The following is a 21,846-nucleotide window of genomic DNA, read 5'->3' on the forward strand; positions in this document are numbered from 1 at the left end:
GGGATTAGAGATAGCGGCAGTCGGAGGAATCTAGGGAAGCAGAGTCCGGGTGGAGACAGGTCCACTCTCTGGGGTCGGCCCTCCTACCCTGTAAGGAGAGGACTCCTGATGGAAAAGGCCCAGAGAGACCCACCGAGTTAACGATTTGGCGGGCTCTGGGTTTGTAATCTCGACCCCATCTATGTAGCCTCCTGGAGGTCTGGGAACTTAGTTGATCCGCTAACGAGTTTAGAAGGCGGGTCACGCTTCCAAGAAATCTTGGATTCAAAGTCCTCAGGTAGCCTAGACCCTACTGGACCCCTATCAGAGTATACTCTCTCCCCTCTGCTTTCCGGGCTCCAGCCTCCCCACTCCAGTCTGTTCCCCTCCCCCACCGCCACTCCCAGACCTTCCCACCATTGAGCTTTTGTGCTGTTCCCCTGTAGAAACACTACCCTTTGGGGAAGACTCTGACCTATGCAGTCTTTCAGCTCTCAGAGCACCAGTTTGCCCAGCTATCTTAGCACTTGCCAGCACTTACCACTGGTACTTTTAACTCACTCAGCCACTCAGCCTCTGGGGGAACATTTATTGAGTGCCTACCATGTGCCAAGGGGAGCCAGTGTTGAACATATAAACACAGGATTCCTGCTTTCAGGGAACTTAAGAGTCTGGTGGGGGAGGCAGAGATTAATTAAATAATCACACTAAAAAGCAACACATTACAGAGGTGCCTGGCACCCTGTAGGCCTTCTGCAGGTAACTGGTGAATGAACACATCAGTAATCAGTGCTGTGAAAGAGAACATGGGGTGTGAAGGACAAGCAGGAGTTAACAGGTGAGTGGGGGAGGGAGAGCATTCCAGATGTGCCAAGTCCCTGTAGTAGGAAGACATGTAGATGACAGGAGGACATAGAGGCCAGTGTGACTGGAGCAGAGTGACAGGGAACACAGTTGAGAGTGAGGCTGAAGAGACAGGCAGGCCAGGCCAGCAAAGCCTTTAAGGCTTTGGACAATTTTGACTGTAGCCCAAGGGCCATGGGGCACCCACGGAGACTTTCAGGCAGGGGTGACCTAACCAGCTTGTATTTTGAAGCAGTTGGTTGGCGGAAGTACCAAATGAATGCAGGGAGGCCAGTAACGCTATTTCTAGAGTTAACTGGGTTTGGGCTGCCTCTCCACTATATAGTGAGTGCCCCAGGACAGGATCAGTGCCTGGTAACCCTCTGAAAACACGCGTGCACGCACACACAGAGCCTAGCCCGGGAGTGCACAGAAAAGTTACCCAATATACACTTCTTACAGCAATCTGAAATCAGAGTTATCCAGCAACATTCAACCCACCAGTTTATGTATACAGGGCCCTGGGGGCCTTGGGGAGCAATGGGTTGGGGAAAAGGAACACAGGTTTCCTGCTGACCAGTGTTTCCCATGGTAGAACCTGGGAGCCAGGCTCCCATCTCCTCTGCATTCACTTCCTCTATTAAACATGTTCGTGTTCATGGCCGGCCAGCCCTCTCCCTGCTCCTGGCAGGGTACAGCGGGCTCTGTCCTCAGCCTTGAGCAGCAAAGAACCGGTGTGCTGACCTCTGCACACCATTGGCTCCTCAACGGTCCTGGCGCCGAAGTGGGGGTGACGGGGGATGCCGTACTGGAGGCAAGTCATAGTGTCCAGGGATGTGGCTGTTCTTGGGTGAGTCATAGTGGCCAGGAGGCAGGCCTGGAGGCAGAGGGAGCTGGGAACACACAGAGTCTCGGTCTGGAGACAGAGAGGGATGAAGATGAGAAGCAGGTGGCTCCTCCCCCTTCCCACCACTCTCCTCCCCTCTCCAGCCTCTTCTGCCGGAAGACGGATGCGTAGTGCCTGGCTATAGGCCAGTTTGTGCAGCTCCTCAGCTGCCAGTGGGGGAGGCCATCTCGACCTGCCCACCTCACAGGATAGGAAGATGCTCTGTCACCTGCCTTGTTCCCAGCTTTTCTGGATATCAAGTCTACAACTCGGTGCTGTAAAACCACCATTTCAAATCCTCAGCCCTGTGAGGGAGGTACCGCCACCTACAGGCTCTAAGAGGCAGTGTGACTTCCCAAACATCATGCCTGGTTTGAGCCCAAGTCTGACCCCAAAGGCCTTGCTCTTGCTGCCACTTCACGCCCACTGCGCATCCTCGCCCTCTGTCCCTTCTCGTTTCCCACCTCCCTTGTCCCTGTTCTCTCTGCCCCAGTGGAGAAGGAAGGCTCACCATGGGTCAGGGGGCTGGGCTGCTCATAGGTACCACTGTCTCTCTCTGGCTGGGGGTGTCGCCGCCTCTGGCTGTCCCGGAGCTGAGGCGGCTGCCTGGGGGGGGACCCTGAGGGAGGGCCTTTCATTTCCATGTAGCTGCTCTCTCGGGGGCTCCCTAGCAGGCTGGGCAGGTCCCGGATGGTGGCGTAGGGGTTCTCACTGCTCAGGGAAGCCACGCTGGCCCCCAGCCCCTCTTCAGAGATGGGCCCTAAAGATAGGGGAAAGAAGTCAGGCTCGGTGGAGGCACTGGCCTCTAAACCCCAGCGCAGCTCCCTCCCTCGCTCCCCCGCCCTGCCCTGCCCTCACCTTTACCGTAGAAGGGGCCTGGGCCATTCCTGTTGCTGTAGCTACAGCTGTAGCTTCGGTCCAGGCGGCTGTTACCTGAGGAAGAGAAAGCAACCTGCAATCAGGCCCCTGGTCCCCTGCCCAAGGTCCCACCTCCTCTAGAACTGGGGCCCAGAATCCCCTTCCACAGACACACGCACTCAGATGGAGCAGGACGCTGGGCTGTGCACATCCACCCTCACCAGAGGCCTTGGCCCCCAGGCTCCTACCCCTGTCCAGAGGCCCTGGAGGGGGGTCCCGGCGCCGCTTCCAGTCAGCAGGCAGTGTGGCGTGGTTGTTATCATGCCCGTGGGCTCCACCTGGCCGCTCAGGGGCCTGGAGGCTGGCAAAGAGCTGACTGCCTGGAACCTGGCAGGGGAGGGGTGGGACAGGGAAAGCGACGTGCATGGCTGGAGCTTCACAGGGAGAGCGACGTGCATGGCTGGAGCTTTCCCGAGAACCGGGCTGTGCCCACAGGGCATCCACAGTGCATCCCCGCCCCCAACACTGACCTTGTTAGGGGGCAGGGGGTTAGGTGAGCACTGTGACAGGGTGTGGTAGCTGGGGTTGGAGTAGTAGTGACTGTAGCTCGGAGGGACATCTGCACAAACAGACACAGTTGCAGGGTGACCTGCCGGGTCAGAGACAAGCCTGGGCCCAAGACATTCATTCTGTTCCAGGAGATCCATAATCAGCCTCTCTGACCTCTTTCACTCTCTCCAACTCCCCGCTTCCCATCTACAAGGTCCAGGGAGGGATGCAGGAGCCCCGCACCCCATCTGCCCTGTACCTAAGAGCCAGCCACTCATGTGTGTCCCTGCCCCCAGGCCAGCTCACCTGGCATGACGTACTCAGAGCCGTCCAGTCGCCCGCTGCTGTAGGCCACTGCCAGGTGCTGGTGTTCTTTGCCTTTTTGCCAATGGCGGTAGCCAATGAACAGCGCCACCAGGGCCACCACCAGGGATCCCAGCACTGCAATGCCAATCACTGCCCCGAGTGAGTGATAGGCCACTGGAGAGGTAGGCATCATGGTGAATGGCTCCTGGCTTCCTGTGGGGGATGGGGTGGTCACTCAGGACAGTGTCTTGGCCCTACTGGTGAGCTTGGGATGCATGCATGAGAGAGGCCCCAGTAGGGGGCAGGGTGATACAAGGGTACCACCTAGCAGAGACCTGGGCATGTACCTGTGTCCTGGTTCCCTGGGGACAGTGCGGGGCCGGGTGGGGGTAGGGAGGGGGCTAGATGAGAACTCACCAATCCTGCAGGGGGCACCACTGTGCCCTGGGGGACACACACAGGCCCCAGTCTCTGGGTGGCACCTCTCTCCGGGACCACACTGGCATGGTTGGGAACAATTGGCACCGAACACCCCTGGAGAGCAGCCTGTTTAGAGAGCCGAGGAGGCAGGCGGGGATCAGAGTGGCCAGGGAACAGCAGTACCCTCCTCAGGCTAGGGCTGACTTGGAGGCAGGGGCATGGAGTTCCCCTTCTGCTGGTACCTTCCAAGCAGAGATGTCCGGTCCGGCCTGGGGGGCAGAAACAACTCCCATGCTGGGGGTGGCAGGTCCCACCATGGCGACACTGGCAGAGCTGGGCACAGTTGGCCCCCCAGTGTCCTAGAGGGCATGCTGCAGGAGACAAGGTTGGAGCCTGTCTGGGGGGCAGGACCAGCCCCTCCTGAGTGAATTCTCAGCCCCCAGCATCGCTGAACTCTTCAGCTCAGCTTTGGTCTCCCCAGGGGCACCAAGGCTTTGAACTGTATCTACACACTGATGACTCACAAATGCTTATCCTCAGCCCTGTGTCTTGCCTGAACTCCAGACCCACGTGCCCAGCTGCCTGCTTAACTTCTGCACTTGCCTACCTGATAGACTTTCAGAATAACGTGACCAGGGCCAGACAACCAAAGGCTTCCAAACTATCCTATATTGCTTAGCTCTAGACTTTTTTTTTTTTAACATAAGAGAGAAATAAGTGTCTACACTATTCAAGGTATAATTTTTGTGTATCTGACACTAGCAAAAAATCTAATAGTAGTTACTGAATTCTATGGAAAAACTCTTGTCCAAGATTACTTCCCTCTACCCTGCCCATCTTTTTCATAGTAACTGCTTCTCATTTCCCCTTTTCAAAATTTGTTTGACTCGGTTTTCTGGACTAATCTTTTCCATGATGTCCTTCTTATATTTATGTGGGAAAGAGGCCATGTATAAATAAATAAATTGGCAATCCAAAAGAAAAAAAGAACATGTCCAAAACTGAGCTTATGATTTTCCCCGCCCCCGTACAAACACTGCTTTTCTCAGGCCTCCCATGCAGAAGGGCAGGGAATTTTCTTCCCTGATCTGTTCATTGCTGCATCCTAAGCACCTAGAACGATACCCAGCATGTAGGTGATGCCCAATAAATATTTGTTTATAGTGTTTATATAAATGGCTGAATCAAGGTGGGTTCAGAGGCTTTTATACCCAGGAGCAGGGGAACGGAAGCCTCTGGTCCTCAGCCCACCCCCTCAGCAGGCACACATGCTCAGACACATGAGCCACCACATACGTTGGGAGCAGTCAGGGCCTGTCCAGCCAGCCATGCAGTAGCAGGTCCCATTCGAAGGGTGGCAGGAGGAGTGGTTAGCACACTTGCAGGGCACACAGCGTTTGCCGTAGCGGCCGGGCTGACAGGCTGGGGGAAAGGGGCTCGTGGTGACCAGGGGCAGGGGCCAACCCTCAGTCAGCCCGTGACCCCACTCTCTCCCTGCCTCCTTCCCACTGCAGCAACCGGCCCAAAGATTGGAGTCAGCACAAGAGACCAAGAGGGGTAGAGTGGGAGCTTCGGGCATCTGACACTGCACTGCACATTACTGCTGGCAGGCAGGGGGAGGGGAGGGAGCCTCACATCTCTGGCAGGAGGGGCCTCGGAATCCAGGTGCACACACACAATTGCCATTCTCAGGGATGCAGGTGCCTCCGTTCTTGCAGGTGCAGGTGTTGCTACAGTTGGCTCCCCAGAAGCCCTCAGGGCAGGGCAGGTGGCAGCGGGTACCTGTGAGAGGGGTAGGATGAGCCTGGCCTGTGGCTCCCCTTCTGTAGGGTTTCTTCTGAACACATGTCCTGTGGGATACATCCCCCAACTCCACAGTAAGCCTGGGGCCTGGACACCTAGAACGCTCACCTGTCCAGCCAGCCTGGCACTGGCAGTGTCCGTGAACAGGGTCGCAGCCATCAGAATGGTCACAGTCACAGCGACTGGCACAGGCTTCACCAAACATCCCTTTCTTGGAGAGGGAGTGGAGGGTAGGATAGGCCAGTCAGCTGGGGGGTGCTGTGCCCTTTCCTCCCACAGGCAGGCAGACTGTTGTGCACTTACCAGGCAGGGGAGCTGGCAGTGGGTCCCGTGCCACCCAGGGGTACAGGTACAGGCTCCAGTTTGGGGGCTGCAGGCTGCCTCGTGGGCACACTGGCAGCTGGCATTGCAACCGAAGCCCCAGGTTCCAGGCGGGCAGGGCATGGAGCAGTTACCATGCTGCCAACCTGGAAGAGGGGACTTGCAAGTAGGCATGGGGACCTGGCTCCCCTCCTGAGCAAGCACACACTGGGCATTGGCTCTGCCAGGCTCTGCGCTATGAGCTGAGGCTGGCGGTGGGGGGGATGCCCATGGCCGCATAGGAGACAAGCATAGAAACTGTTGGATGTTGGACAGAAGGCTGAAAGACCGCTGGGGATGCACCACCACCTTCAGGGTCTTGGTTGCCTCTTCTGCAAAATGAAGGGGGGTGGCAGCAAACCCAAATGCTTACAGAGGCCCCAACAGGTAACTAAATGAGTTCTCCAGATCATGTGTAAGACAATAGGGAGGAGTGGGGACTGGAGACTGGACTTTTGTTAAATGTGATAGAGAGCTAGTCAAACAAAACATATCTGTGTCCGAATCTAGCCTAAAGGTTGCCAACGTGCCACCCCTGGTAGATCTCCGAGGCCCTTGCTGGAGCTGCCATTCTGTGATTCTGTATGTCTGAGGATGAGGAATGTTCTGCAAAGAGGTACCTCTAGCCTGGGCCTTTAAGGACAATTGGGATTTTTGTGGTTGAAAAAAAGCAAAGCGGATATTCCAGGAAGGAAGTAGCCTGGCTACTTTCCCAGCAGTCCAGCTGCTGACCAGTGCCTCCGCCCTTACCCTGCAGCCTCTCCCCTACCCTTGGCCTGCCCCTACCCTTGGACTCTCCCTTCTTCGCATGGCCCCGCCCCCAAATCCCCTTCCGGGAGACCCCAACCCGTTACCTTCCTTGCAGACGCAGGCGCCGTCGATGGGCGAGCAGGCGATGGCATTTTCGCAGGAGCAGCGTGCGGAGCAGTTGACTCCATAGGTGTCAGGGGGACAGAGGCTAGCGCAGTGCGGGCCCTGAGAGCAGGCGGGAGCACCAGTGAGAGGAGCGGGCGGGCTCCTGGGCCTCTCCGGCACCTCCCTCGCGGCGGGGCGCGCCTCACCGTGTAGCCGGGCGCGCACCGGCAGAGGCCGCTGTCGGGCTGGCAGACGCCGCCGTGAAGGCAGAGGCAGTGCTCCTGGCAGCCGGGCCCGTGCGTGTCCTGCGGGCAGCTCTCGTTGCAGTGGAGGCCCGCCCAGCCCGGCAGGCAAGAGCACTCCCCGCTCATCGGGTGGCAGCTGCGGGCGGAGGCGGGGGCGCGGCGCGGTCTGAGCCCGGGTCCGCAGGTCGACTTCCCCGCCCCCTCCGCGTGGTGGGAGCCGAGCATCGCCGAATTGAGGGGGACATCGGGGAGGCTCGGTGCTGTTCCGAGAGCGGTCTCTCCCCGTCCCCGAGGCCCCTCCCCTTTCCCTTCTGTGAGATCTGCCCCGCCCTAGGTCCTTTTTGTGACTCCGGTGGCTTCAGCACCGAAGGCCTCTCCCATTGGCCTCCAGACCCCTTGACCACAGTGCCCGCGGCCTACTTGAGACTGTGTTCCGGGTCGCAGGTGCAGGGCATCTGGCAGCTGAGGCCATAGAGGCCGTCGGGGCAGAGACGTTCGGCGCAGCGGTCCCCAGTGAAGCCGTGTTCGCACAGACACGCGCCGTTGGCCGGGAAGCAGCGGGCGCCCGTGGCGCAGTCGCAAGTCTCAGCACAGTCCTGCCCGAAGCGGCCCACGGGGCACTCCTCACGGCACCTGGGCGCCTCTCGGGAGTGAGCCTGGCCACGCCGCCCGCCGCCGCCCCCGGCCCACCCCAGGCCACTCCCACCCCAGGCCAACACCACTCACCGGTCCCCTGTGTATCCCGGAGCGCAGCGACACTGCCCGGTGAACCGGTCGCAGAGGCCTCCGTTGTGACAGCGACATTCCTGGGAGCAGTTGGGTCCATAGGAGCCCTCGGGGCAGGGCAGGGAACAGATGGTGCCCTGTGGGGGTGAGAGGTCGACAGAGCCCCAGGAGCCCAGCCCCCTCCCCATGGCCACAGGACCCGTCAATACCCCTACACCCCAAACCCTCAAACCTCTCCAGGGCCCACACAGCCTACCCCCCTCACACACATCCTCCTGGGAGCCCTATAGAGAACCGCCCACAGAATTCACACCCACAGGTCCCACCCTTCATACCATCCATCCAGGTGGGCAGCTGCAGGAGCCCCGAGAGTCCTGGAAGACACCCCCGTTTTGGCAAGGAGGGGTGCTGGGGCAGGAGAAGCCAACACCGTCCTGTGAACAGGACACCTCACAGCTGTTGGGCAGAGGGGGTGAGGTCAGTATGGAAACAAGCAGTACCTGCTTCCCCCTTTGCCCCCAAGGGCTGGTCAACCACAAACAGGCCCTCCCCAGGAGGAAGGCCCGACTCCAGGGCTCAGTGAGTCACACCCACCCTTCGAATCTCACCCCCATCCCTTCCCTCTTGGGTACTGCAGGGATCAAAAAACAAACGTTTCCAGGACTGGAAATGGCAGGGACACCCAGCCGCATCAGGAGGGGTAGAGCGAAGAGCCATGGGTGGCGTGTCTGCTCTCCACGCACCCCCTGCTCCACCTCTACCTTTGCTCATGCTCGTCCCTCTGGGGGCAACACGTCTGCCTGCCATGGTTTTCTGTCCTGAGGGCTCAACGCCAGAGCTCCTCCATGAAGCTGGATCTTTGATCTCCAGCTAGATGCACATTCTCCCTCCTGTGACTCCCCAGCTCTCCCTGCACCCTGCCTTGCAGTAGGGTTCTCTGCGTCCCTATCTCAGCCCCAATTTGGGACGTGCTTTCGCTCACACGCTAGTTCATGTTATCTTCACAGCAACCCTTCTAGGTGGACAATACTGCTCCCATTTTACAGGCCGGAAACAAACACGTGAAGAGTCAGTGATTTGCTCAAGGTTGCTCAACCAGCGAGCAGCAAAGCTGGGACCAGGATCTGGGCCTCTTGACTCCATCCCCACGTTTGGGATGCTGAGTCCCCTTGTGTCCCCACGTATGCCCGTGCATCCTGTGGCTGCAATCCCGTTAGTGTGTGTTCCTGCTGTTACACACCTGGGCCCAGTTCTCTCTGGGGGGCAGAGGCAGGCTCCGGTCTGGGGGTCACAGGGTGCCCCATGGCACTGGCAGCTGAACTGGCAGGCAGGGCCATAGCGGCCAGGGGAGCAGGGCCGAAAGCAGTGTGGAGGCTGCAGCCCAGAGGGACAGGAACACGCCCCACTCTTGGGGTCACAGGAGCTGCTGTTGCCGCAGTTGCAGGGCTTGTCACACTGTGGCCCCCAAACTCCCGGGGCACAAGCTGTGGGACGGGAGGGCAGAATGGGGTCACCAGGGGTCTTGCCCCTCCCCAGCCTCCAGTTAGTCCCCGTCTCTGTGTCCTGGCCCCCACACATGCCCCCATGTCTGGCTTTGGCCCCTCCCCCTATACCACACCTCCAGAAAAGGCTGCTGGCTGCAGTGGGACTCTGCTGGGTGATCACTCTGGGGGCCTAAGCACCTGTGTCCTGGTAGGGAGGGTGTGCCCAAGGGTTCTGCATCCCTGGAGGCACAAGGGGTCATGCCCTGCCGTCACCAGCCACTCACCACTGGAGCAGTCGTCGCCCCGCCAGTCTTGCACACATTGGCACTGATTGGGTGCCATGCAGCGGCCATGAACACACTCCTGAGCACAAAGCGCTGGGGCAGAGATGGGGTGGGGTGTGTGTGAGAAGATGCTTCCACCCCTGCCGTACCCACCTTTTATTCTCTGAAGCCTAACCCCAGCTTCCTCCCACACCAGGGACCTGGAGTTCGCCAAGCAGCAGTTCTGCCTCTAAGACGCAAAAAGACTTGAGAGTAAAGCAACTCAGGTCAGAGCTTGTCAAGACCTCAGGATTCTGGACTCCCGAGCTCCTTTCTGTGAAATTCTGGAAGCACCTTGTTGGGAAATGGGCAGGCAGGGTTCCTCACGTAGGGACTAGACATGGATGCTGTCCAGAGAGAGGGTAGGGGCTGGGCTGGGGGCTCAGGCTGGGCAGGGGTCTCTGTAGGGGCTGGTGATGGTCCAAGGCTGAGAGAAGGGGAGAGGCAGACAGAGCGGGCTCTGCTCTGGGGGTTTCAGGGTGCTGGGGGCAGGGGACAGGAGAGACTGGATGGCAACAGGTCGAGACAGATAGCAACAGAGAAACAGGGACAGGAAGAGTCAGAGAGAGAGCCAGACACGGAGTCCTGAGACACGGTGACAGAGAGATACAGGCAGCCCAGAGACAGATGCAGAGCCAGAGACTGCTGAGGGACATGGAGAGAGAGAGTGGGAGAGACATAGGGACAGCTAGAGACAGAGGTATGAAGTGGCAGCTTTGTCCCTAGAGACAACAGGGCCAGCGGAGGGCAGAGGAGTAGCCCCACCCTGGTGAGGGCAGGGAAGGACTAGGTGACCCAGGCTCCACTCATTCCACCGCCCCACCCAGGACTCACGGACACAGGCTCCGCTGCTCTCATAGAAGCCCCGACAGCACTGCAGGCGCATTCGGTGCTCTGTCTTCACCACCTGGCGGTATACGGTCCGGTAGACAACCCTGGGGGAGACCCAGAGGTGGCCCTCAGTCCTCCCTGCCGAGGCCCCGGCTTCCAGCCTTCTATAGTGCGGCACTGGGGGAGGCCTGGGCCACTGCCCAGCACTCTGAGCTGGGGCAGCATAGAACATTCCCTCCTTGCCTCCCATCCAGCCATACACATGCACACAATACACCACATCCGCACACCCCAAACACACATACCCCACACACAACATGCCTTGAGTGCCCTGAGGCCAGATGCTTCCTCTGAACTCTAAAGGTTCTGAGAAAAGAATCGGGGTGCAGAGCGGCAAGGCCGGGGCCGAGGCAGCTCCTCTGGCACCCATCTGCCGATGGAAGGGGACGGGCACTCACGTGGGCTGGGGGCAGGTGTTCGGGCTCTCCCAGGGCCGGTCACAGGGCTCCGAGGGGAGCAGGCTGAAGGGGCGGGAGTGCGACTCCTTGGTTGTGGTGGTGAAGCTGCAAGACAGGGAACGGAGTTGGGGCCCAGGGCAGGGAGAGGCCTGAGGTGGCAGAGCAGAGCGGGGGTGCGAGGGAATATTCAGGCTTGCTCCCTCGAGCCTAGGATGGACCCCCCATCTGTCCCGCTTCAATCTGGAGGGATCCTCCCAGAGTTGGAATATTCCTGGGAATATTCCATTCCAGCCTTCCATTCCCCGCCACCTCCTTCTCCCTATATGGGGAAATTGAGCTAGAACTGACTTCTGGGCCCAGCTGATGGAGATAGGTTGAAGCACTTCTGGCCAAATCTTGCCCTGGGCCTTATTGCCAAGCCCTGTCCCCTGGGCTCTCCCTGGGCCAGCCCCTCTGCTTGTCCCATAGTGAATGGCTCCTACCCTGTGCTCTGTCCTGCAGCTAGCCTCACACAGGGACCAAGGGATGGGGACAAAGAAAGGACAGGGTCACAGCTGAGATGGAGACTGAGACAAGATCAAGATGGGGATGGAATCAGAGGCATCCCATCTAGGGGAGCAGAGACAGTAGAAGCAGAAATAGGAGGGAGGTGAGGGCTGGAGAAAGGGAAGGAGGCGAGGGAGGGAACTGGAAAGAGGAGCCCCAGTGGGGAGAATGGGGAGCTGGGGGCTTCCAGCCCTCAGGCACAGCAGGGGCCCTCTCTCACCTTTCCCAGAAGCTGCAGGTGTTGGGGTCCTTGGGGTTGAGGGTTCCAGCCAGCCCCAGGCCCAGGGCCAGGAGAAAGAGGGCCCGCAGAGGTGGTGACATTGCTGAGGCCTGTGACAGGGCCAGGTGTGGAGCAGGTGAGGGGCACTGCAGCCACAAACCTGGAGGACCAAGTCTCTGCAGAGACCAAGCAGGGGTGGCAGAAGAGATGAGGCTCTGGTCCTCTGGCCCATGCTTCCCAGGCTCCAGGTCTTATTCCTGACCAGGTGGAGCACTGCCATGCCTCTGAGACTTTCTCACACGGTTTCCTCTGTCTGGACGTCCTCCCCCCCATTCTTCACTTTAAGCACTCACCTTTCAAGGTCTAGCCCAAGTGTCACTCCTCTTTCCCTGCCCTGCTTCCCAATCCACACTGGCAGACTGCCCCCACCCATCCCTTCCGGGACCCCCAGCACCATTCACCCACACGCCGCTGTTCTAGTGCCTGTTCCCTGACCATGACCTCTAGAGGCAGGGACCTGTGCCTGAATTCCCAATCCCCAGCACAGCCCCTACCCAGGGCACTTTGATATTATACCAAGGTGTGAAATTGGAGCCAACGAAGGGAAGTTATAAGGGAAGCCAACTTGGGCTCAGTTAGAGGAAGAACTTTCCAACGGTCAAAGCAGTTCTGTGATGGAATCAGCGACCTCGGGTGGTGAGCTCCCCATCACTGGATGTAGGCAGGCAGAGGCCAAAACCACCCTGATGCTGTTAGGGGCTTCCTGCTTTATGGGGTGGGAGTAGGGCTAGGTCCAGGTGACCTTGAAGGAGGCCCCTCCCCACCACTGGTGCGCTGGCACGGCCCATACTGACTTCTGAGAGCCAATCATGAGTTCTCTTCCCAACTCCTTGTTCAGCGATGTCACAGTAGTAGCTTGAAACCAAGCACGGGGGTGGAAATCGGCACCATGGAAATCAGCAAACACCACAGATCAGGGCCACCCCCACCCACCCATCCCCCCACCGAAGCCGGTTGCTAAAGCCTTGCCAGCATACCTCTACACCCAGCTCTAGGTGCTATCACCCAGGGAGTCCCCAGCCTGGCCTCAGACTTAAGGAGAAGCCGCCACCTCCCTGTGACCACCCACCAGCCATCTGGAAATGGGCTGCTCCCCCTCTCCTCCACCCCTGGCCTCGTCCAGTGGGTGGGAAGCAGGTCAGGACCTCAGAGGAGCCTGTTCTGCTCCTGAGCTCAGGAGCAGCAGAGGCCCTTGAGCACCCGCCGTCCCCGCCCCGCCAGTCTCAGATTCTCTGTTAACTTGCCCGGGCTCCCTCCTCTACGCCTTCCTGAGGCGCCCACATCTGCTTATAATTTTCCCCGAGAAGAGAGAAAGGTCGTGGTAGCTGGCCCCTTACCCCGCTGAGTATCTCTGGAATGCCTGCCTCCGGGACCCACCCCAGGCCCTCCACCCACACACTCCCAGGGTCCCCAAGGGCCGCTCTCAGCTCCCATCAGGGCAGCACTCAGAGGGATGGTCCCTAACCTAACTGCGCCCCACTGCTGCGTTCTGCCCCACCAGTAAACCCTCCAGCCTGCTCCCCACCCTCTCAGCGGCTGGGCTGGCCCACCTCTCCTCCCCAGGCTCCCTCCCACCCACCACAAATTTCTACCCACCACCCCCCTCCTGTCTTGCAGAGCAGCAAGGCCTGCCCATGACTCTGGTTAGTGGCCCCATCACAGCTCCCCCAGGGCAGATCTCCACCTGGAGTCTTTTTTGTGTCCCTCCCATCCATCCTCAGTCCCCAGGTAACTCACCAGGCCTCTATGGCATCCTGGGGCCTGAGAAACTCAGGTGAGCCAGGGGCAGGGCGACAGGGCCCTTGGGCCCCAGGGCCTGAGGAGCCCAGAGAGTGTCCTGGGGGATCCCGGTGCTCATGATACGGAGCCTGAAAACAGGAAACAGAACCTGGCTAGAATGTGTGTATGTGGGGAGGGCAGCAGGCAGCATGATCATGGGCGGAGCATGGGGTGGCTCTGTCCTCCCACCACCCTGAACTTGGAAGGTAGGATGTGAGGGAGGGTGGGGAGTCGGTGGGGAGGAACGCAGCCTGGCCTCAGGGAGCCAGGCCACAGTCAGGAGTGCCCTTCAGACGACCCCCATAGTTTGGCCCTTCCACCCACACAACCCCCATCTCCCTCCCCAACAGCTGACTCCCTCTCCCAACATCCCCAGACTCTTGCCCTTCACCCCAACCCTGCTCCGGTCACCTTCCCAGGCCCACCCTGTCTGATCCCAGCTGACCTTCTCCCCACTTCTTCGAGTGTGCATGGCAGCAAGCCCATGGACAGGACCCTGAGCCCCCCACGCATCTCCCCCTCTTCATCCCCCAGTTTGGTCCACACTCCCCTCTTCCTGTAGCCCCCACTGTGCCCCTGGCATGGGGGTCCTGTCCTCCAATTGGAGCTCAATCTGTCTGGATACAGGGTCATCACCCTTGTCCCTGGGCGAGCCTCATCTCCAGCCACGCAGGGACCCCCAGGCTTACCTGGGCCTGGATCTGTCCCCGGAGCTCGACGCTGCGGTGACATGGACAAGACCTGCAGCAGGAAGGCCATGGTGAGGCGCAAAGGGGAGGGGCTGTCCTTCCTCTCATCTACAGCAGCCCCCTCCCACCAGCCACCTCCTCTTAACCAACTTCTGGAGGAAATGATTCACCCGGGGGAATTTGAGAGGGGCCTCGAGATGGGCAGGGGAGCATGCGGAGGGCCTGACCCTAATCCCAGGGGGTTGATTCTAATAACTAGAGGGGTGGGGAGATTCTGTTTTCCCAAGGGCCTCAGGGTAGGACTGGAGAGCAGAGAAGATCTCAGCTGGTCAGTGGAAGGGGCTGGAAGCCAGGATGGGGCTTCAGTGGATGCGGATCAGTGGGTGGTCCGCAGGGAGGGGAGAGATGAGATGGGGATCCTGGCAGGGAGGGGCAGGGTTTGACCTCACCAGCCCCAGACCCTGAGGAGAGAACACAGGCCAGATCAGGAGCCCAGAGCTCCAGCCTGGCTCCCTAGGCTTGTTCCCATCTGAGCCTTTGCCCCTGAGGGGCTAGGGAACCTGAGACCCTGGCCCACCCTTCCCCAGCACCTCCAGTCCCAGCAGAACTGGGGCTATTGTGATTACACGTGCCCCTTCAAGGGGTTTAAATCAGACAACTACTGGCTCCCCATCTGACCCCAGGGGCCCCCACTGTAGGTTCCCTTCTCCCTCTTCCCATACAGATGCCCCCTGCCTTTCCCCTACTCAGCCCCCTTCCTCCATGGCACCTGTGGATTGAGGGACCCACACACCTTCCCTCACAATTGGAAAACTAATGTGACCCCATATGTTGTTTACTGTGTTGGCACGGGCAGAGTGCTGAGCAATTTATACAGATCATTTCGTGTAAAGCTTATGTCAACCCACTGTGGTAGGTATTATTATTCATTTTACTGATGAGGAAACAGGCAAGGAGAGGGTAAGTTCCCTGCCCAGGGCCACACAGCCGGTAATATCAGAGCTGGGATCCAAACCCAGACTGGCAGATCCATCCCTGCGGTTCCAGGCTCTCCCGAGCCCAGGCGGGAATCCCAGGGGCTTTACATCTCTTTTTAACAGCCTTGGTTATGGCGAGGGGGAGCCTGGCAGGGAGCTGGACAGGAGAAGGGGACCAGGCTGGGGGCTGCCGCAAGAACGCGATCAGAGGCGTGGGAACCGGGATGTGTTTACAGTCAAGAATGAGCTGACACTTCTCTCTCCTCCACCTCGAGATGCAAAGCAGCTGGGCGCCTGGCCAGGACCCCCCCCCTCCAGTCCCCAGTCCCGCCTTCGAGAGCCCCCAGTATCCCTGCCCTCTTGGCCTCCAAGCCCACACAGGGCCCAACCCAGCTCGCCTCCCCTGCTCTTCTCCTGTTCAGCCTGATTCCTCTGGTGGGGAGTCCCTCTACCCTCACTGTACTCCAATCCTAACCCTGCTAGGAGGAGGGGAATGAGTCTGGGGCCTCTGGGAGGGGAGTGGAGTTCCTAGTGGACAGGAGATGATCCATGTCTGTAGAAGGCAGAGAGCAAGAGTGGGGCTGATGGAAGTGAGACAGCAAGAGGCACTTCCCCACCAGCTCCCTTCTAGCGGCTCTTCTTCTCTGGGAGGTGGTACAGCAAAGGATACCCTCTGAGCTCTGCATCCCCTCCCACCCACCCCCATTCAAAACTGTGTTCGAATCCCATCTCTCAGTTCCCTCATCTCGAAAACGGAGACGATAATGGTACTTCCCTTTGTAGGATTGTTCTGCAGAGTAATAAATGAGTTGATACAGATAAGTGTTTAGAGAGCTACATAAGAAGCTCAATGAACAACTGCAGTCTCCATGATGGCAACCTCAGCCCCAGTCCTCCTGCACCTATCACACCCCTTCTCCACTCCCCTTGGCACTGTCATACTCTTTGAGTATTAATTCCAGGAAAAGCTGTTTCTTTCTTTTTTTTTTTCCTGAAGAACCCCCAGGATGATCCGGGAATGGGAATAGGGCCTTAGATGCTGACAGAGAGAAAGGAAGTGGGGAGGGGAGGGGACTAGGCTCCCCAGAGAACCTGATCCCCCAGAACGATGGGCTGCCCGCCAGGTACGTCTTCAAGCCAAAGGCGGTTGATGAGGCAGGACGCCTGGATTCTACTTCCCCCCAGCCCTCAGCCTGAGCACCAACTCCAGCTTCTTGCTTGTTTCCACTGGTGCCTCCTCTCTGTCTCTCTCTCTCTCTCCCCCCCTTCCCATCTTGGAGGCCAAAGTTTCTAGTACTTAAAAGCTGTACGACCTCAAGCATGTCACTTGAGCCCTGTGAACCTCCATTTCCTCATCTGTAAAATGGGAGAATAACACCCCATATCTCTCAGGGTTCAATGGGGGTTGGAAATGTTGGTTCCAATGACCATCCTGGAACTGAGCCTCAGACCAGAAGCTGCTCAGTGGACATGTGTTGATGCAAAAACAGAATCCTCCAAGTTCTAGGCTCTCTGCCTCTTTCTTTTTGCCTTTTGTCTTGCTCTTCATCAGAAACTCTCTGCTGTCTTTTTTTCTTCCTCCATCAGTTTCTTGGTCTCTTCTGCCTCTCTCCTTCCTTTTCTATATCAAGGCTACCACGTACAGTTGTGCAGTATGTTCACTGCACTAGGGAATCCACCTTCAGGTATGGAGTGTAGGCTGAACTCCAGCCACGATCCACCAGTCAAGCCCTGTGTCTTAGCTTGGTGCCAAGGTTGCCTCGCCCTGTAGCTCTCTTGTCTTTCAGGATCTCCCCTGTGTCTGTGTCTGTTCTCTGTGCCCTTTCCTAACCTCTCTTTGCCATGGAGACAGGATCACTTAGTCCTTCCCACTCAGCAGTGTGATCCTGAGTCCAAAGACTTCCCTTCCCTCCCCATACAGAGATGCCCTCTAACCCAGCTCCGCCAGCAGCCTAGACTTCTCTGCTCCACGTGCCACTCAGAACACCCGTGTACACGCTTGTACACGCACAAACAGAGAGCCCCTCCTACATCCAGCCAAGCCAGGCCTTCGGCACACCAGGCATGTCTGCCGGATGGAGGGACAGGAAGCCTGCATGTGCTCCAGAGGCTGGGCGGGGAGGGAGCAGGGGTGAGGGGCCGGCCTTGTGTTCTCTGTGGCTCAGGAAACAGAAGCTAGAGGGTCCTCAGCCCGACCTGTTTACTCATCAGGAAATAGAGAAACTGCAGGGATTCTGATTCACCAAACATTCAGCACGTGCCTACCAGAAGCTAGAGCCAGTCCGGACCCTCACCACCACCCACAGGTGGAGTGATTGTTACCCCTCTCCATTTCACAGGAGAGACCATGGAGGGTCTCAGGTAAAAGGACTTGCCCAAGGGCCAACTGGTCGGCAGAGGCAACAGCAGGATTAGAACCTGCTTCAAAGAACAAAGCAGTGGGGGGTGGGAGGTAACCCCTGGGGTGACACAGGCCAGGGAGCAGCTCCCCCTGCTGATTGCCACCCCCAGATACTGTCGGAAAGCGCAGCTCTGCTCTGGCCACTGCCTCCCTCTAATGCCTCTGTGGCTCCCCACACTGCAGGAAAGGGCGCCCAGGGCCCAGGTGGCCAGCCTCTGCTCCCATCACACTGGACGTGCCTCTCACCGCACGGCCACCTCTGCCCAGGCCACCCCTGGAATGCCCAGGTCCTACCCATCCTTCTAGGCCAGTCTCCTCCAGGAAGCCCCTCAGTGGCTCCGCACCTCACCTGTTCCTCCCTTTCCTTGGACCTTCCTCCAGGCTCTTAGCACACTCACCACGGACCCCTGTGGCCCAAAGGACCCCAGTTCTTCCCTGGGGCCGGCTCCATACTGGACATAGACCATTTCCCCGAGACCCAACACTTCCCCAAACTCTAGCCGAAGGCACCAGTGTCCCTCCTCTGGGGGCAGGTGGGACTAACCCAGGTCAAGTCAGGAGTTCACAGGCCCCGGAACACCTCAAGTCTGATGGATGGATGAGGTAATGTACCCCATCTTGTGACTGCCAGCTTGTGAGTCTGGTTTCCCTACCAGGCTGGGACAGCCTCCACTTCCATTCTTGTCCCAGGCTCTATTAGTGGGCTGCTTGCCCCCCAGGTGTTCCCTCAAGGTTCCCATCCCGTGGTCATTATATTTTTATTAAGGTCTGTCTTCCCCACTGGAATGGAGCACCGTGGGGTCAGGGCACTTCTCTGCCTACCCGACCACTGTGTCCCCAGCACTGGCCAGCACCTACACACATGCATCTAGGGTGCCTGGCACCCAGTGGGCAGTAATTAAACATTGTGTGGAGTGGATGGACTGATAAACTCTAAATCCTTTCTGACTTGAGTAAGCCCAGCCTTACTTTGTGGGAAGCGGGACAGGGAGAGATGTTTGGAGGCTGTGGCTTGTCCCCGGCTCACCAGACAGCACGACCTTCTTTCTAGGGCCCTCAAGACACAACACTGGTAATTCGATGGAAGGTGGAGTTCAGAAAGAACTTCCCAACATTACAAAGTAAAAGGCGTCTCCAGACCTGCTCTCCTGACCTCAGGCAGGAATTCCTCAGGGCTGGCCTCCAAGTTCCTCTGGGCTGAGTGCATGGGAGTGCAGGGCACTGAGTCACCTGGAGAGGAGGGAGTGTGCCCGCAGGGCCTGAGCCCTTATCCCAAACCTCTGGCCCAGGGACTACGCCCCTCACTGCCCATCCACACACCACCTCCTACACAGACGGACTAGGCCTCAGATGCCACTATGTGGGGTGGGGTAGGAGGCACAGGCAGGAAAGGGGACTCACGAGGCTCCATGGCCCAGCACCCACCCGGTGTTGTTTCTGGAGACCTCCATCTGGCCATGTGTGGGTGCTCTAACACCAATTCCCACCCCTTGTTAAATGTATATTGTGAGCTGGATCCTTTCTTTTCATCTTCTCAGCAGTCCTAGAAAGTAGGTGCTATTATGCCACCTGTTATGTAGATGAAGAAATCCCAGGGAGTTCCCCAGCGGTCCAGTGGTTAGGACTCAGCGCTTTTACTGCGAGAGCCCAGGTTCAATCCCTGGTAGGGGAACTAAGATTCCACAAGCCATGCAGAAAGAAAGAAAGCAAGCAAGAAAGCAAGCAAGCAAGAAAGAAAGGGAGAGAGAGAGGGAGGGAGGGAGGGAGGAAGAAAGAAAAGAAAGAAAGAAAAGAAAGGAAGGAAGGAAGAAGGAAGGAAGAGAAAAAGAAAATCCCAAAGAGGTTAAGTAATTTGCCCAAGGTCACACAGCCAACCAAAGGCAGGGTGGGGATTTGGACCAGGTCCATCAAGCTCCAAAGGCTTGTGCTGCCCCTTTTAGTCCTTCTACCCCTGTGATTTCTCTTTGGTCTTCGGACTTCCTCCTGTTTTACCTCCTCTACCACCTTCTTGTTCTTTCTCTCAGTCTCTGCTCTTGTTTTTCCAAATATGCCTCTCGCTTCCCTCTGGGCCTTGTTGTATCCAGAAGTCTCTATGCCTCTGCCTGTGTTTTCCTTGTCTGTTGGTATCTGTCTGTCTCTCAATATCTCTGTCTTTGTCTTTCCCTCTCTCCTCCCCTGTCTTCTCTTGCTTCTCCTGCTGGCTTCTCCCCCATAGAGAAGCCTCTATGGTACCTCCCCCAGGACTGGTACGGACACCCTCCCCAGAGCTAGGATGGGCCCTAGGGCCCCTCTTGCATCCCGGGAGGGCTCTCTTTCAAGGTTTCCAAGACTACTCAAAGGAGAAGCTCTGAGCACTGTGGTGGAGGCCCTGCCTGGCCCAGGTCCCCTCTCCAGCAGAATGTGTTGGTGGGGGGAGGCAGACAGCAGCCCAGCGACTTCTATCTCTATCCAGGTTTCCTAACTGTGGATGGGACTGCCTGCAGAGCTAGTTTCCTCTTCTGGGAAGGTCTGATAGGGGATGGAAGGCGGAGGTGGGGGGGTAGTGTAGAAACAGATGCCAACCCTCGGCTTCACCTTCCGTTGAAGAGAGGAAGACAGAGGGGAGCCTGGCTAACCCAGCTCCTAGGTGGCAGGGAGGGTAGCCCCAACTGCAATGGCAAGTTTAGCGGGTAGACTTTGGGAGACCTCAGAAGTGGAAGAGGGAGCAGCAGGGCACAGAGAGCGGGAGAGAGGAGAGCTGTCCCACACCCTGGCTCCCGTGTGCCCACACAGAGGGACTGTATCATGGATTGGGATGAGGCAGGACTCAGACAGCTCCCCGACCCCCCAGGCCCAGCTTAGGCCAGGGTTGAGAGCTGACCCCTTGCCCAATCCTGCCTGGAGCCGAGGTCTGGCTGAGCCTGGGAGCCTGGGAAACTCAGACCAGCACAAACTGTTCCCATCCCCGGGGACTAGGGTCACAGCCCAAGCTCGGGAGAGGCCACTCATAAAAGTCCAGAGCAAGACAGCTGAAAGTTCACTACTGGAGGCTGGAGATGGGGTGGGGGTGAGGGATGGCCTTGCTGGGGCCTGGGCTCCGGGGCCCCCCACCCTCACTCCCCCTCACACACACCAGCCCATGGGGCTTTCTGGGGATCCACATGCCTGAGACCTTTGGCCAACTTCTTAGTCCTCAAACCGGCAAAACGATGAGCCCCAGGGACCTATAAACCTGGGCCCCTTCCCTCCATCCTCCTCAAACGTGTCTCCTGGTGGGAAGAGGGCCAACACTGTAATAAACACTGAGCAGGCACGGTTCTAAGCAGGAGACATGTTTATGCTCATCTTAGCCTCACAGCAACCCCATAAGGGAGGCACTATATCTTATTATTCCCCTTTTAGAAATGAGAGACTGAGACACAGAGGTGAAGTCTCTTGACCAAGATCCTACAGATAGTAAGAAGAGTCGAGATTCGAACCTGGGCAGCCTTAACTCCAATGCAGGTGCTCTTAACACTACACATCCCTTCAGCCAAGTAGAGGGCTTCTCTCTCCAGCCCTGAAAGGGGGCCAGTGGGGTGGTGGCAGCCGCTGGACACACAAAGTCCCATACAAGGGCCTAGGAAACAGCTTCATTTGCATGTCATTTACATGCTGTTTCATTATGGATGGAAACCCCCAATCCCCTTTGGCCCCTCTCCACTGCCCCAACCCCTTCAGGTCTCTCTGTCGGTCTCTCTTTTCCCCCCCACCCCGAGGTCCCCCAGTGCAGGGTGGTCGCGGGACCAGGGGCGCGCGGTTCACTCACCTGCCTCTGGACCCTATCTCGCTGTCCGCCTGGGGTGGGGACCGCCGGGGTGGGCCTGGAGGAGGACAGGGCGGGGGTCCCTGCGTGGAGCCCCAGGCTGACTGCGAGAGCGGCGGGGAGGCCGAAAGTTGTGGATCGCTGGGCGGGGAGGGGCGCGGAGGGGCGGGGGGCAGGAAGGGGGTGGGAACTCAGGCCCTCGCCAAGGCAGGAAGTTTTGACAAGGAAACCGGGAGCCGGGGGAGGGGAGATCCAGAATGCCCGGGAGGGAGGCTGTGTAGGGGTGGGACCACTGAGGCCGAGCGGCGGGGCCGACCCGACAGCCTGGATCGGGCGCAGAGAGGGGATGAGCAGGGGAGAAGAGCAGGGGCCCCGGGCCTGGGAAACTCCTCGACTCTTCACCAGCTGTGCGGCCTTGGGGTACTCCGCCTCTCCGGCCTCAGCTTTCTTATCTGCAAAGTGGG

At 58.4% G+C, this 21,846-nt stretch overlaps 1 protein-coding gene across 6 annotated transcripts; it reads right to left on the reverse strand.

Moving 5' to 3' along the window:
* Positions 1–563: 563 nt before the first annotated feature.
* PEAR1 (platelet endothelial aggregation receptor 1) lies at positions 564–21,522 on the reverse strand. 6 transcript variants are annotated; one of them, XM_081216606.1, is made up of 25 exons: positions 21,386–21,522; positions 14,221–14,272; positions 13,490–13,620; positions 11,693–11,802; positions 10,927–11,031; positions 10,472–10,572; positions 9,599–9,691; positions 9,071–9,314; positions 8,166–8,286; positions 7,831–7,967; positions 7,525–7,737; positions 7,066–7,240; positions 6,859–6,979; positions 5,948–6,111; positions 5,753–5,855; positions 5,477–5,623; positions 5,138–5,263; positions 4,084–4,212; positions 3,839–3,967; positions 3,422–3,634; positions 3,097–3,185; positions 2,815–2,953; positions 2,567–2,641; positions 2,220–2,468; positions 564–1,738 (listed from the first exon to the last, which is right to left on the reverse strand). In XM_081216606.1, exons 4-25 carry the CDS (start codon positions 11,791–11,793, stop codon positions 1,587–1,589), a joined length of 3,126 nt encoding a protein of 1,041 aa, XP_081072732.1. In that variant the 5' UTR covers positions 11,794–11,802; positions 13,490–13,620; positions 14,221–14,272; positions 21,386–21,522; the 3' UTR covers positions 564–1,586. The 6 variants fall into 6 exon arrangements, with proteins under 6 accessions (XP_081072732.1, XP_081072734.1, XP_081072733.1 ...); XM_081216608.1 differs by having other exon boundaries at positions 7,831–7,937; positions 11,693–11,868; XM_081216607.1 differs by having other exon boundaries at positions 2,573–2,641; positions 11,693–11,868.
* Positions 21,523–21,846: the final 324 nt, after the last annotated feature.

The sequence above is a fragment of the Mesoplodon bidens genome (genome assembly GCF_964165515.1).
Source record: "Mesoplodon bidens genome assembly, chromosome: 2".
Lineage (NCBI taxonomy): Eukaryota > Metazoa > Chordata > Mammalia > Artiodactyla > Ziphiidae > Mesoplodon > Mesoplodon bidens.

Coding starts and splice junctions, on each gene's coding strand:
- PEAR1 (XM_081216606.1), bottom strand. CDS start 11,793: ATGTCACCACCTCTGCGGGCCCTCTTTCTCCTGGCCCTGGGCCTGGGG. Junction 7,738..7,830: donor CCGGGATACACAGGGGACCG/GTGAGTGGTGTT, acceptor AGAGGCGCCCAG/GTGCCGTGAGGAGTGCCCCG. Junction 5,856..5,947: donor ACTGCCAGCTCCCCTGCCTG/GTAAGTGCACAA, acceptor TCCCTCTCCAAG/AAAGGGATGTTTGGTGAAGC.